The sequence below is a fragment of the Clinocottus analis genome, unplaced genomic scaffold, assembly GCF_023055335.1.
Source record: "Clinocottus analis isolate CAN_PGR_092001 unplaced genomic scaffold, fCliAna1.0.p SCAF_7, whole genome shotgun sequence".
Lineage (NCBI taxonomy): Eukaryota > Metazoa > Chordata > Actinopteri > Perciformes > Cottidae > Clinocottus > Clinocottus analis.
The window spans coordinates 14,892,224-14,907,670 of record NW_027176229.1 but is presented as its reverse complement, the minus strand read 5'-3'; the positions used below and the strand labels follow the sequence as shown (position 1 = coordinate 14,907,670).

Sequence of the window (15,447 nt, the reverse complement as noted above, 5' to 3'; positions counted from 1 at the left end):
TCAAAGATCTATGTGTCATTCATCTATCCATGTACAAGCTTTAAACTCTCAAAAATGACATTTCATTTTTAATCTCACTGTCTTAAAGCTTTGGTATCACAATGGAGCTTAAACAGGCTCAAACTGCTCACACCTCCTCAGATTTACAGGCTGCTGCAGTTCTGCACTTAATCCAAAATAATGTATTCTTATTGATCTGCTGTGGAGAGGTGGACTTTCACTCATGGCAAGCAACCATCATGAATAGTTGCTGCTGTTCTGACACCCTCCTGACAAAAAAGGGAGGGTCCAGAGCGCTCTGTATCCACTCCCACTGCGATACAAAGGCTGTGCTTAGCGCACACAAAGAAAACGATGATAATGCAATGAAATAGTATATATCACAGGCTACTTTCATTTAAAAGTAATAAGTTACTGTACATTACTGGTGTTTGTGTAGAGTTACGCATTACTGATGAGATACGATAAAATAATCCTTTATTTGTCTTACAGTGACTGGGGCCCTCTGCTTGTGTTCACAGAAGTACGATTGTGTATTATGAAATGGTCATGGATAATGTTGTATCATAAGCTTAATTTAATTGCGGTGCATTACAAATCCAGTTGCGTGAAAGAGCATGTGTCCATACGCTTTGCTCTGGCAGAAAAGCTTTGGCATGGGCTTAAAGGCCAGCCCACCTTAAGCAAGCGAGTGAGCCGGAGCCAAAGTTGTCGCTATTTCATTGCAATATGAACATGTGCAATAAACACATCACAAAAGCCTCCCTGAAATGCAACGAAACCCTGTATCATACAGGCCCCAAGGCCAAAAACTGTAGCATTCATTATCAGCCTCTACCCTGCTCTGTATTGAGGCTGTGGAGGAACTTTCCACATACGCACTTAAAGGGGAGTCAGTTAGCATCAGAGCAGAGAGTCTTTGGTGGACACAGTAAAGTGAACCAGTGGAAGTTAACATTACTACAACAAGTATGCTGATTACTGAAAGTGCAAATAAACCTTTGAAGGAATAAGGCCAGTAATGCATAATATGCATAAACAAGATGTAAACATGTAGAACAGAAATGTTACAATGTGCTCTGTCCACGTTCTCTCATCGGCTGCTGCTGTTTGGGTAACACAATGAGTTAAACAGCAAATTGTTACAAACAAGTTATTTTGTTGAGTTGCTCTTTGTGAAGGCTCTCACACTGACTCAGTAATGTTTAACACACAACATGCACATATTCCTGAAAGTTGTTTGCTACTCGTTCAACACATTTTTGTTTTAAAAAAAATGCATCTTAAAAATACATAATTTGCGGATGCTTTGGCCTTGGTTGCAATCCACTGGTGAAACCCTGCAGAGGATGATGAAATTTGGGCTTTTCTATTTCATGTACATGCAAAAGAAGCAAAATGAGATTACAAAATACTGTTTTAGAAACAGGGCCAGTACAACATTTTTGGACTTTATTTCTCAGATTTATTCAGGTCAGAATGTTCAAGTTGAAATTGCTAAATTACGACCTCCAGGTGCATGACGGTACTTTTCTGGTAAAAGGTCAGAAATATTGAGTTCCAAGTTTTCTGGAATGCAGCATAAGAACTAATCTAATTTGAGTTGGGTTTTTTATCCCATGCTGCAAAGACGATATAGAAGTCTAAACTTCCTCTTCTAATGCAATTAGCACAAAGCACCCCAACCCCCTCAATAAAATGCAGCCTAATTATACTTATTGTAAAAAAAAACATTGTGAAGGCTTTGCAGTGTTGACACTTTATTGAATTCAAACCCATGTTTGTGTGTTAAAGTGAATTATTGAGATGAATCGGTAATTACTCTGTCCTGTAAGCCATAGCACACATTGTGAAAAATGCATATAATTATATTGCATACCAATATGAAAGAAGTGAACATAATTTGAGGATTATTTCAGCCATTTTTTGCCATGGCAGCCAGAAGCAAATGTATGTGAGTGAATACACACATGGTGTTCATTAGCTTTTACTACAAAATTCATTTAAAAAAAATACAGTTTAATGCCAAGTTCAAAATGCTCTTTCAACTTAACATTGATGTGGGTTTAAGCACAGTGTCCTTACTTGGTTAGTCATAAACCAACGTTTATCTGTATATGGTCATCTGTTAACAGTATAGTTTGATACTGTGCAGTAAAGTTAAATACTGCTTTATATTTTACTATATATTTGGTATTGAACCTGTATCTGCAACATCTTACAAATAATTTGTCTAAACAGCAATTAAAGTCCAACTGCACCATCAAATTCCATTATCAACCTCAGGCAAAATGTGTTCTATCTGGATCTCTTTGGATGGCTTTCTTTCCCGAATATAATATTTCATTTTAGTTAGTCAAAAGATTCGCAAGCCTCAGGAAAATCCCCAACTATGTGTTACAGTTCATTTCAAACTGGACATCAAATGACTTAATTGTGTGCAATGTCTGTTTGTGCCTCACACGGCCTGCAGTGTGGGCCAGCTTGTGCCTCCAAAAGTTGAGTCATTAATCATGACCCAGTGGGATTACTTAAAACCAGCATGTGGTCTTGTGATTGCTCAAACTATGAAAGGATGTGCTGCTGCATGATCGAGCTGAACAAGTGAAGTAAAGCTGCACTCAACATGAAATGACACTACAAACGAAAGCATTCACATAATCTATGTACTGTTTCAGAAGGCCGCTTTTTCTTTTTCTGGCACAGTTACAGTCTGAATTTTGACACTGGCATTAATACAATTTGAAGACGATCGCCACTTATGCCAGCTATCATAGTGTAATATTTAGCTTTTAGCAAATGGTAGACTTTTAAGTTGTCTGGAACAAACTCTGAATCAATGTTCCCAGAGTTTTTTGAATAGAAACATTAGACATTGATTTCAGGATTAGGGGAAAATAGGTGGTCTTGTGTGAAAAGAGGCTATTTTTCTACTGCCGAATGTCTTTGTGTCTGTTTTTTCCACATTGTTAATTTTTACTGTCTGATGCACAAATGCAGAACTGAAAAGCCTCAAATCACTTTAAAAGAATCTAAAAGAAGGTAACTGTCGCTGGAGTATTTTGCCAATAAGTCATGAAATCTAGACCAGGCAACAGAAGCCAGACTACAACAAAGACAAACAGCTCAACTTGTCAGCAGAAAAGTCAAATGATCATAAGTAATGGAGAATAAATACTGACAATGAATAGCCCAATCAAATTCCACAAATATTAAAAAAATATAGAAATTGCCAATGTCGTTACAGCAGCAAGAGATGTTTTTGTGCAACTATTGATTTCTGAATGTTCTGATAACCCTTAGCTCATTCCCTGGAGTTCATGTTGTCGTCCAATGAGTTGCTCCCATTCCTTTGGTTATCATGGCTGCTGATCTGACAGAGGTCTGACCTCGCTCCACTGATTGAAGACTGTGCCATTTAAAACCAGACTGAAGGGCACTGTAGAGGGAGGTTGCCTGTCATTGTTATTAAAAGTCACCTATACGTCCGCCATGACCTTCAGTGGCCACTGGGCAGTAAATTTAATGAGCTTTTAGATGGATCGCTATCATCTGCATGCATTTAAAGAGAACATCTTCTAATAATATCCTCAACGGTTTGCAAACACAAGCTCGATCATTTTCTGCACAGCGGCAGCAAGTTAACTGAAAAGTATTAAATTTAAAAAGGCAATTCAACAATTAACTTAGAGATGTGCATTATCTCGGATGGTTAGAAGGCTAATTATCAAAAAAAAAGTTTTATTTTGAAGAATAGGCCAATACTGAATTGTTATTGATCAGTTTTAAATAATTTCACACAGCTTAAGATAATTTATTCAGATTGTTTCTTCTATTCAGTCACAAAGGCAAAAATAGACTTTTTTGTTTACAGTCATATATGATTAAGAAAAGCAGCAACTCATCACATTTGAGAAGCTTTAACCAACTTCATGAATTCTTTATCAAAATTCATTTTCAGTTTGACTAATCAATAAATCAACTTATTGCTGCAGCTCAAGCCAATACTGTTCTGCTGCAGCAATTTGTTTACAAGTCTAAGGTTATATATTTACTGTGATCAATACATCACATAACTCAAGAATTATAGCCCACCGTGCATACAGTGTCGTAAAACAATGCGCCGGAGGAAAATGTAAGTGAGTTAGTCTGCACTGGGCTAATGGAAATCAATGGCCCCAAGATACCAAAAGCAGTCTTACATGCAGCCAGGCAACAATTTCCATCCAACTCAATTGTCTTTTGTTTATCCAAAGGCACCAGATGTCATTCCTGCTAACAAGGAAGCACCCTTCTGTCCGTTTTTCCCTCCAGTTTTGAACTGAACGAAATGTACAGTCAGTGAGCATGACGAGCAACTGGTCAGACCAATCTGAACCCACACTCAGTCTAGAAATCACAATGCTTCTACATCAGTGCATTGTGTTACTTCAACTGTGTTAAGTGGGTGAAATATTTGAGCGAAATGAACAGTGACCAACAATATTAACACTAATCACGATTCACTAATAGCGGACAATCACATTGTCCCTCCAGATGGCTGTTTATTTGTTTCAAAGGCTGCGGCCATAATAACAAGACTGAGACTAAAATTAAGATGCATAGAATTCATTAAAACTGACTCTCCAAACGAGCACAAAAGCATCTTATATACAGAGGGCCCACTGGTGCCATCATGTGCTTTGTCCAGGCGGACAGGCTGTATGCCAAACAATGTGTGAGAGTCAGCACCAGTAACCAACCAGAGGAAGTGATGTATTGCACACTGACTTGGAACAATGCAGCCTGTTTTACCTGAAGGCGAATGTTTCTGCCCCATCAATTTGTTTCAGTGGACACAGGCACCCTGTGACATCCTGAATAGAGTGTTTGTAAGCAGCTGTCTCTGAAGACACCTGCTTCCTTTTGGCAACCACCAAAGGTAAGTATAACGTAGCTTTTGGACAATACAAAATGTCTAATCACCAGCGATGTATTCCTTATGACGAGGAGTTTGAACACTACTAGACCTTTGGAGTCAGTCCAGAGCAGTCATGTTGCTAAAATAGCTGCCAGCGTGACCAAGGATGGCTGTAAGGATGCTCACAGAGCTCAAGTACAGTTTAGACCCTGCATCCACCTCCATGTCCTCCTCAAACCGGCCTCTTGTGTGAATGAGGTTACCGCTGTAGGAAACCGTTCACAACGCAATTTAACTGGGATGTGATTAATTGAGGGACAAGTTTGAGGTGTATTTTTAACTCACTGAGCCTTGAAACAAGTCGACCCACGGCACTAAAGCTGCCTGCTTTTCTTCTGCATCCATTATGCCAGCCTACCAGGGAGTATTATATCTTCTAGCGGCTGATTCTCAGTTGACACTGCAAAGCTTAGGGAGCCTTCGAAACTCTGCTTAAGGCACACTCCTGGTGTGGAGATGGAGGTCTGTCTGACATGTGGGACTCCTGAGGCAAGCATGTTGCTAAATGAATAGAGACAGGAGGATGGCTTGACCCACTTCCATAAGGGCTACACTGCTTTCTTTACACAATTCTCACAGGTACTGTTCTGCACTGTTCATGGAAAATATACAGCATGGACCAAAGCTTAAATATTCCTATCACCAGAAACCAAGAGGGTAAGGGAGGGGAGAGGGAGAGTGGTGAGGGGGATAACAAATTATTTAAATATTGATCTAGTGGGTCAGATGAATATATAAGCTTTCAACAATGTCCTCTCTACTGAACGCAGTCGGACAGTTTTTGACAAGACTCTATACATCAGACTTGCAACGCACAATTGACCTTCTCTTGGTGACATGTTAGTCAATAATGGTGCCGTGATGCAACTAGTACAGGAGGCTCTCGAGCATATCTCCTTGAAGCGAAAGCATCTGGATCTGTCTCAAGCCCACGTTGTCGAGACGTCTTCCTATTTTTCTGTTTTTTTCTAAACTCAGTTTGTGAAAAAGGAAAAAGTGACGTTATTTCTGTCTTGATCGACTGGGACAATATCTGGACGCACAGCTTCTTTTCATCCTCTGGAAGCATCACAAAGGTGCGAATAAACCGCTGAAAATCATCTCCGTTGCGAGGGCGCACAAAATACTGGAGCAATGCACGATGCTGCCTTGAACTGCACGCGCCTGTGGAGCAATTTTCCCCCTTGTCACGGAAACATTACGCACGGACAAAAAAATGGATTCGTCTGTTTGATCGACTCACACAAGTGTCATTTACACGCAAGTAAACCACTTAACTAACGAGCAGGGCACATATCACCACTGGTAGTTTCCTGTTGTTAACCCTCGCTGAAAAGCTCGTATTCCGCAAACAATACAACATTTCCATACACGCACATTTCATTTTGCTCAGTTATTAATGTGGGCCTCCCCTCTTTGAAATAATCGGATCCAGGCTACTTGGTAACTTGCGAAATGTGATCAGTTTTGGGGTACAAAAAGACTAGTCATGTAAACATGTTGTGTCAACGCTGATGACAGCCGGTCACTTTTCCACTCACCTATCACCCGCTGCGGGACAGCGGCGCACAGACACAGGGAGATGGAAAAGAGCAGCGGTCCCATCCTGCCCCAATGAACAGGTCTGACTGCCAAGGTTACGGAGGTGTGGTGTGAAAAAAAATAATCATGGAGCAATAGCAAAAAGTTCTCTCTGCTGCGCTGTCGCCGGGCTGGAGGGGGGCACTGGGATCTGTTGCGATATGTCCTCTCAGATGAAGTCCACCTGTGTGAAAGTCGGCAGAGGGACTGAGTTGTTTCCGCGCAGGAACAAGTGAAGTGTGCCCGCCTGCCTCCTGTCCTCCGTCTCGGCTGCTGCTGCCTCCCCTGCTCTTACCGCAGTGGTGCGATGTAGCAGGGAGAGCGGCGTGTGTGCCCAGCGCTCCCGCACAACAACCATCAAGCCTCCCCGCGCTGCGTAAATCATCATTTCCGGATCGGACTTCCACAATAAAATGAGAGAATTCATGTTGTTTCCCTTTTAAAACAATCCATTGTATTCCTGGTAACGCAAAGAAGGGTTCAGCTAATACATGATGCATTACAGTGTTTTATTGTCTTGTGTATAGTCTGGTTCACTATACTGTACATGCCTCTAGGCTGTAGCTATGAAGGCCTACGCAAGATGGTGTTTTACTAGATAGCTGACTTAAGGCATTTTGCATGGATACATTGTACAAAAGTATGTGACATGTTTGCACACTAACGGTAATTGAAAAGTGAATATTTTGTTTTGAAGGTACAATCCCCACACATCCGGGCTAGGCGGGTGTAAATTGACGCAGCTTCAAGGACAGTCCCCGTTTGGCTCACCGAAGGATGTGCGCTTCACGGTCGGTCACAGCAAACCGACTAGGGCTCTCTTACCCTCCCCTTCTCCCAAAGAGCACTTCCAAAAAAAAAAGTCTGCCGGGCTTTTGGCTTTAAAGCCGCTTTTAAACTCTTTTTTTTTTCACTCCACATGGCTTCCTTTTCAAGTCTGAGAAAATTGGATAGTTATTTCAAGTATCTTCCGTCTGGAACGCCTTGTTGGGTGCAGATCCTGAACCAGCACTCTCACCCAAAAGAATACATTGGGCCATGTCAATACGATATTAGATTAATTCAATAATTTACTTTACAATAGTTACATATATATTACAACATAACATACATGTATTTGAGAGTTCTGTAGACTATATACTGTATTGTGTCATAACATTGTCTGCTGCTTCAGGAGAAGAAATAAATAAAAGTGGCATGTGATATTCACTGAACAAACATGCAAGTAACTTTGAATTTAAGGATACCAAAGGTAAAGAGTGTGACCATACTGCAACATCGATGTCATGACTCCACTAATGTAGCCATTGCATATCCTCCACCTTGTTTTTCCAGTTTAAAGTCACTTCAGCTACATAGTGAATTGACACATGTTCTGGAAATCTTACTCAAAGGTTCATCTTAATGACCTGCTTGGGATTTCATATGTCCATCCATTCAGACACTACTGGCAAGGCCCTGATGCAGCTAGAATATAAATTGCTATCTCACAGAGTTGTGGCATTTTTGAATTTTTTTTTTTTTTGCACACACTGATTCATGTGGCACGTGTGATAATTGAGGCACCACCTATTAGTCTTTGATGAAACCGACTGACAATTGCACTTTGGCTACTTGAAATTTACATTAATTATTACCATGATGGCAACTAAAATTACAAATAAAATTAAGTGCAATTTTTCACAATGTTATTAAGCACATGTATTGTACTTTCTGTTAACTGTTAAGTTGAATATCTGATGGCCAAAACAGGAGAGAACAATGGCATGCAATTTTGGACTTTATGTTTTCCTCTGCTGACATTTACTGCAGGTCAGCAATTGGTCAATTGGGAGAAAGCATCATTTTTAAGGGACATGCTTCCTCTTAAATGCCATTCTCTATTACCAAACATTTTACTTTAGAATGTTCTTTAACTGATAAAGGAGCTCGGTAAGGCTCGACTTTGAGCTGATGACATCACCCAACATTCCATAGTTATCAGTCTGACCTTGAAGTTTTTCCGAGCTCTTTGGCATGAATCATGAAAGATATCAAGTGTCTTATGGTTTAATGTAGATAGAGACCGATAACAGTATGCGCGTGGTCAAGACCTATAAATCATCTGCAGTTCTGAAGTGTCTACTATCATCTCAATGAGACGGTGCCCTCTATTCTTACAATCACAACCAATTGTTTCAAAAATGATTCTTATTTCACTTGAACTACATTTTGTTTGGAATTAAATAGGAATGTACCTTTTTAATCCAATGAATATTATGAATATAGGCAATATATTGTTTATTTGTTTTACATTTGATGAGCTAGTGTGCAGACATGTGTGACAGACAGAGAGAGAGATAGAATTAAACAACAGAGATGATCAGAGAGGATTCACAGAGGCTTGCTGGTAAATCTGTACACTAAATACAGGATTCCAGTTTACACACTGAAGACAGCTCCTAAAACTGTATTCTGTAAATCCTCCTCACTGGTATAGCTAAACCTCGCCACAGCCAGTTCTTCTTCTAACTCAACTTTTCTCGTTCTTTTTGCCCTTGTCGAGTGGCAGAGCTTAAACCATTGAATCCTCTTCAGCTCACATCCATCCTCATTTAGGCCATGGGGACCCATTTAGAAAACTCAGTGACCTTTACATTTTGTACTCATTTACTGCTGTTTTTATTTCAGCCACTAACACCAGCACCATGTTTTTGTTTCCAGCCAAAGTTACAGAGTTGGAGAGGAGTAGTTGCTATTTATCTTCCAGCAATAATCCGCACCTTGAAGGGCACAACGATTTTATCCTTTCATCCAAATGGATAGGGGAGGGGGCTAAAGGACCTTTAGGATGCAGAAGTTATCTGAAATCGAAACTTAATGGGTGAAGAGTATGAATTCAGACTAAGAATGTACTATTGGCATGAGGCTGTATAATCTAGCGTGCCTTCAGCGTTTTCATAACCACAATTTTAATGAGGTTAACCTCTTTAAAACAGGGGATAAGGGGCTAATCACTTTCACCCTCCTTGCCTGTCTGTGTTTCTATCAGTATGCTCCCTCTCTTTTTTCCATTCCCTCGGTCTCTCACAGGGGGAGAAGAGATTTTTCATATCCACTCGCTCCCTCTCTCATCTCTCATGTCTCCAGGTTCTTTCACTCTCCTTCCAAATCAGACTGCTTGAGTCTTGTTCAAGGCCTCCCTCTTTCTCTCTGCACTCGCCGCAAAGACAGTCTAACAAAGGCCTAAGGCAGAGAAAGAGAGAGAACGAGAGACAGCTAAGGCAAAAATGCAATGGTTAGAAGGGTGGCGATGGTGGCAGGAGTGGAGGCGCAGAGCAGGATGGAAACAACAAGATAGCAAAGGAGATGGATAAAGAAAGTGGTGGAGACAGAGGAGGCGAGACAGTAAGGAAGGCAAGCAACACTAAATTAGATGCTCTTGGTGAAGAGACAGTGAATTAATTCCAAAGAGAATATTGCATTGTATCGTCTTTTCCCATCCTCTCTCAGCATTGGGACACGCAGCAGAGTTATGTGTTCCCCCAGCAGGCTTCTCTATTTCTCTCAGTCTCTTCTGTTAATCCCAGGCCGATGATACCACTGGCACCAGCTCATGCTCCTCTCTTTGTCTTATTTTAATACACTTTTTCTGCAGCAAATACAAGAAACTGAGTGCTAACTTTACAAATGCACCGAACATTAGATTTTGATTGAGCTTTTGTTCCTATGTTCAATTAAACATTTGGCCATTGTTGTCATTTAAATCCAACAGTTGCACAATATATATATAATAGCACTGGGTATTTCATCTCTAAATAATGATTAAAAAAACATAACTGTAAAAGACAACCCTGTCACATCGAAAGTATTCTTATTTTTCTACCGAGCTCCCACTGTGCACCCCGTCCCATCTGTTTCCACTACGAATACGTCCAAGGCAGCAATCTGGTGGTTTGCCTGAAACACTGGCCCGAGCCCCCATTATCCACAAACCTGCATTTCTTATTTAAACTATGGTGGGAAATCAAAATATTTGGCTGGGGTTGCTGAGTAGTCAGCTATGCTCCGCTGACGATCCACTCGACAGTGTTTTTGTCAGTTTATGCTGAATGCATAATGGAGTGATGTATCGGGTATGCTGAACGATTGTCATGAGCTTCCACCCTGTTCTCAACTTTCTAAACGTCATAGCTGTTTAATTAGCCAGGAAATTAGCTCTAATAATGTAATATCTTAGAACTGACTTAATGAGTGGTATGCCAGTAATCCTATACGTACATCTACATCATGGCCTACTTTCACGCTTTCTAAGTCTTTAATTCAGTGCAGTATCAGTCAGTGTCTGAAAATTATTTCATTTCAGATGGTATCACTGGAATAGCTGAAGATACCAAATTTAGGGTGTGAAAAGAGTTGTCTAAAACAATCAAATACTGTTTGTCTGGCTCAGTAAGGCTCCTTTTAACTTCACGGCACAGCTTCCTCAAACCAAGAGGATTTAGCAGCGTATTATTTTAACAGATTCAGATTTCTGGTTGGGCTTTAAACAGCTTTTAATCACAAACAGCTTTATTTATTCAGATTTTCAGTCAGTCACTTTGGATTATAGTTTGTCTTGACACATTCAGATTTTGCTCACGTTATATGACTGCTAAGATCAAGGACATAATTCTACTAATCGGCAAGTTAAATACAGTTTTTACTCTCAAATTGAACAAATATTTTCTTCAGTGGCTGAGGCTTGGGACTTAGTGTAAGAACAATTTACAGAGGTGACACTCAAGCCTTCACTGAAGACTTCACTTCAAAGCCTGCATAGGCGAACACTGCAATCATGACTGCAACCATTGTTGTGCTTTGATACAAACAGGCAACAGTGAGAACACAAATGTGTTGGTCACACTGAGGACTGGCTTCTATAGTGTGAGAGTTTGGTCCTCTTTCCCAAGACCTCTGCTTCTCATTTTCTACTCTATAATGCAACTTATCAACACAAGCAAATGCCCGAGAGGGACTATATTTCTTGTGTTAAGATCAATATGCTGTGCACTTGCATGAGACAGGATTTATAATGTAACAATGTGAGTTATGAGGAGGTTTTTTCATCCAAATTCTCCACCAGTCTGATCGTCAAAGGCTTGGATAAACTAATGACACCCACCACCACAAAATCTCTACCCATTATTTTGTCCCGTCGCTCTTCTGTAGATGTCAAGAGAAGAAAATACTCAATAAGATGTACAACAGGCCAAGAGGAGTCTTTACTAATTAAAAGTGTAACCTTGTTGTGTGGGGATCTTGAGTGAGTTAATTGCAACCTTTTAGGTTTGATTCGATTAGCATTTTAATCAATCAACTGTTCCATTGCTGGCTGATTAATCCAATCAACAGCCTCGGTATACCGAGCTATTTGGCTTTGCTCTCTCTGCTGTGCACCTTTTCAGCTGCTATACATGGAGGCAATGGGGAGCCAGGTTGAGTATTGCATATTTAACATGCTATTGAGTGTATTTGATAAGTGCATGAATACTATTTCAGAATGTTCTTCGGTGTTCCTGAGAGTACCCTTTCTGACGTGAGTGAAATTCTGTTTGCTTCTCAGTAATAAGCAGCTGGCCCCTGTTTGCCCTCTGCACTCACCTTAGTCCTGACAAACCTCTTATAATCAATCCCTCTTAAACCATACCTATCTGGAGAAAACTTGAGTTACATCAGAAATGGGCTTTGATTTAGCTTTTCCAAATGTAAGAGTTGCTGGAGGTTTGCAGTGAAGCCCATGTCCAAAGCATATGGGCACATTTTTAGCATTAGCAATAGATTCAATCAAGGGAATCGTTGGTCTGTGTCACAATGGCCTGAAAATAAATTGTATCAGTGGTAGTATGTGAGGAGTTTCAGGTAATCATGCTTCAGTGAACTGCTTATAAAACCATTTACTGAGGCTACTTAAGGTCTCTGTTCCTTTCGAGCCACACTATTTACTGACACCCAGAGGCGCTCACTTATTATGAAGCTGCACACAAAGGCATTTGGGAATCACATGAATATGTATTCATCGCTTGTTGTGTAAGTGTGCGTGTGTGGATTATTTGCTTGTTTGTGTAGTATTTAAAGTGTCATAAAAAGTTCATATAGACAAGAAAACATACTGGTTGAGTTCAATTACATACATCAGTGATGCAAACTCATCAGGGGTGAATAAGTTGAAGCAAAAAAGAGACGTAAACTCCAAAAGAGGGTCCGGGTGCACAGCACCCCAGGATGATTATTTCATTTTTTTTTTTTTATTAAACTTGAATACATTTTCAGCTTCATCATATTCTCAAAGGTTTCACAGGGATTCCAAAGCCAACCACATTGAAAACCCACTGTAGTTGAGGTAATGAGCTAGTTGACCTGTGGCTACGTTCTGCTGAAAATAAAGATAATAAGTGGGTTTGGTCTGTGGAATTAAAGTAATTCATTTTAAATGATATTCTAAACATTTGACTTATATTGCTGTGGCTCTGAGCACTTATATAGAGGTTTTGTCCCCCAGCCTCTCACGATGACGAAGGCGATGATAATGATGATACATCTTCAGCTAAACACATGCAGTCACTCTGTGGGTGGAAAAGGAGGATATGAAAGAGATAAACAAGAGGTAAAAAGCTTGCATTTACAGAGTTAACAACAATATTGTAGTGTATGCTTGCTCGCATGTGTGATAACTTTTCTTTGCTCTTTATTCACTGACTACTTTGAGGAAGATGTTGGCAAACTAATGTCAGAGAATGTCACAGGTTGACTGTTATGTCAACGGTAATGTTCATATGTTCTGTTCAGTTGCATGTTTTATTTTGAGGCACACAAATATAACTTTGAGGCACACAAACATCTACTGTAAGTTATTAAATGATTAACCCAAAGGACAACGTGCAAAGGAAGCTGTGAGGTGTTTTGAAAAATAAAACATTCAGAACAGAAAAAGAAAAGAGCAGAAAATAGTCCAAGGTTATGTTCTATATTGACATGCATCCCAAACGTAGGACCTCATTTATAATGGAAACAAGCCTGTGGGTATGTTCAACAATCCAATGCCCTTGTACTAGTATGCTACAGAAACTATCCTTTAACTGGTATTGATAGAGAGCAGCGCCCTGGAGACCAGCATCCTTGAAAAGCTGCCATTGCATGATAGGTAATCAACCTCAACAGAATAATGTTTTGTATTTGCTTTTCAATCTCTTTCCTAAGACTTTTGGTTTAAACCAATCACAAATGCAAAGCCCTGATATTGTGCACTCGGTGGATATATTTGAAAAGAAAGTGGGAAGGTAGATGTTAAGGATTAATCCATGCATCATTATTGACTGCTTTGGCAAAAACTATTAAATGAATAATAAGTTAAGCAGAGCTAGCATCCCTCGTGACATGACAGTACCACTGGTCCCTGGTGATAATCCATATATCAACCCTCCTTGCAGATACTGCCTGTTTATTCTCTGTGGACTCTTACACCATCACATGTTCTAAGGCTGAATACTGTAATGTGATAGCTGTCACGGTATGTTTGCGTCCATTCTCACGCAGCCAGGCATATAACAGTAATGTTTATGCACCCCCACCGGAGTATGTAAATAATTCAGAGGTTATGCAAGGGATTGTCTTGGCTGCGCCTGTGTCAGGCAGGGAGAAACTCTCTGCTCGGAGAAGGAGGATTTTCAATGTACTCATTCCTCTCTTTACAAAGCAGTACACTTGACATATTTCCATTCCAATTCAAGAGTCATCTCTGAGCAGCGTAAGCCTCACAAAATGTGTTTTTCTTCCCCCCTTAGAGATCTGAAAAACAGCTATGGGAACCGAGGACACTGCGGATTAATTAGCACACTGCTGGTGGAAATAAAACCAGCAATACAAATTATGTTTTTCCTATCGAAGATAAGGAGAGTTTTAGCCTATCACGAGACTTCTGGAAAAAAAAAAAGCTAAAAAAAGCTAATGGGACTATTATTTCTAATGCATTTGGATACAGCACAACCAGGCAAACGCCAGCACTGCTGTTCAATAACAGCGAATATGTGTGTGGGTGTGTGTGTAAATAATATATATATATTGAACACATATATCTTCAACATCTATATATGTGTATACTGTATGCACACACACATACACACACACACACACACACACACACACACACACACACACACACACACACACACACACACTTCTTACGTATAACTACGGTGAATCATTAAGATCTCTCCTGAGTCCCCGCTATCACAACCCACGTATGTCTTACAGGGCATGTATGCTAAAAACAGACAATTTCATGTATGTAGTTTTGTCAAACCTTTTCTCCACAGTCAATTACACACATGTGGGTTCCAGTTCTACATATGATTGATATTCACACTCATTTACATATTTTATCAAAAAGAAGTGTCATCAGTTAGATGAACACAGACACAAATGCACACACTGTGTGCCATACTTTCTAAAGCAGTACATCTTTCCAAATACCAGTTCTAGGTTAACAAAAGACGAGGAAGACAAACGGTGCTTTGATCAGATAGTGACGTCAAGAGAGAAGGTCTATCCAATCACGGCCGAGATAGAAAACTTAGTTATAAACTTTAAAAGTGAACACTCAACGCTTCTAATTAAATGTAATCCCAACAAATAGGAAATGCCTTCTCTTCCTGTTTTGTCAGTGAATTTGTGTTCATTTTTTTGTTTTGCAACATCAATTTTGCACACCGCATCACACCAACATCAGAAACCATGAAACAGACCTACATGAATGCAAAGCTGATCTAATGGATTTTAGGGGAGAATGGGTCCAATGGATTGATTGATTGTATTTTAAAATCCATTCATATGTTACATACAATAATTAAATACAATCTGCTTTCAAACAGATTCTGAGCGAAGAGTAA

The 15,447-nt window shown here is 40.0% G+C and overlaps 1 protein-coding gene across 3 annotated transcripts in view; it reads right to left on the bottom strand.

Annotated features, from left to right (window-relative positions):
* Positions 1–6,876, bottom strand: part of edil3a (EGF-like repeats and discoidin I-like domains 3a) — a 106,274-nt gene extending 99,398 nt beyond the window's left edge. For all 3 annotated transcript variants that reach the window (XM_068604772.1, XM_068604773.1, XM_068604774.1), the window contains exon 1: positions 6,502–6,876. In XM_068604772.1, coding sequence (XP_068460873.1) covers positions 6,502–6,565 — 64 coding nt within the window. In that variant the 5' untranslated portion in view covers positions 6,566–6,876. The remainder of the gene's footprint in view (positions 1–6,501) is intronic.
* Between the last annotated feature and the right edge of the window lie 8,571 nt (positions 6,877–15,447).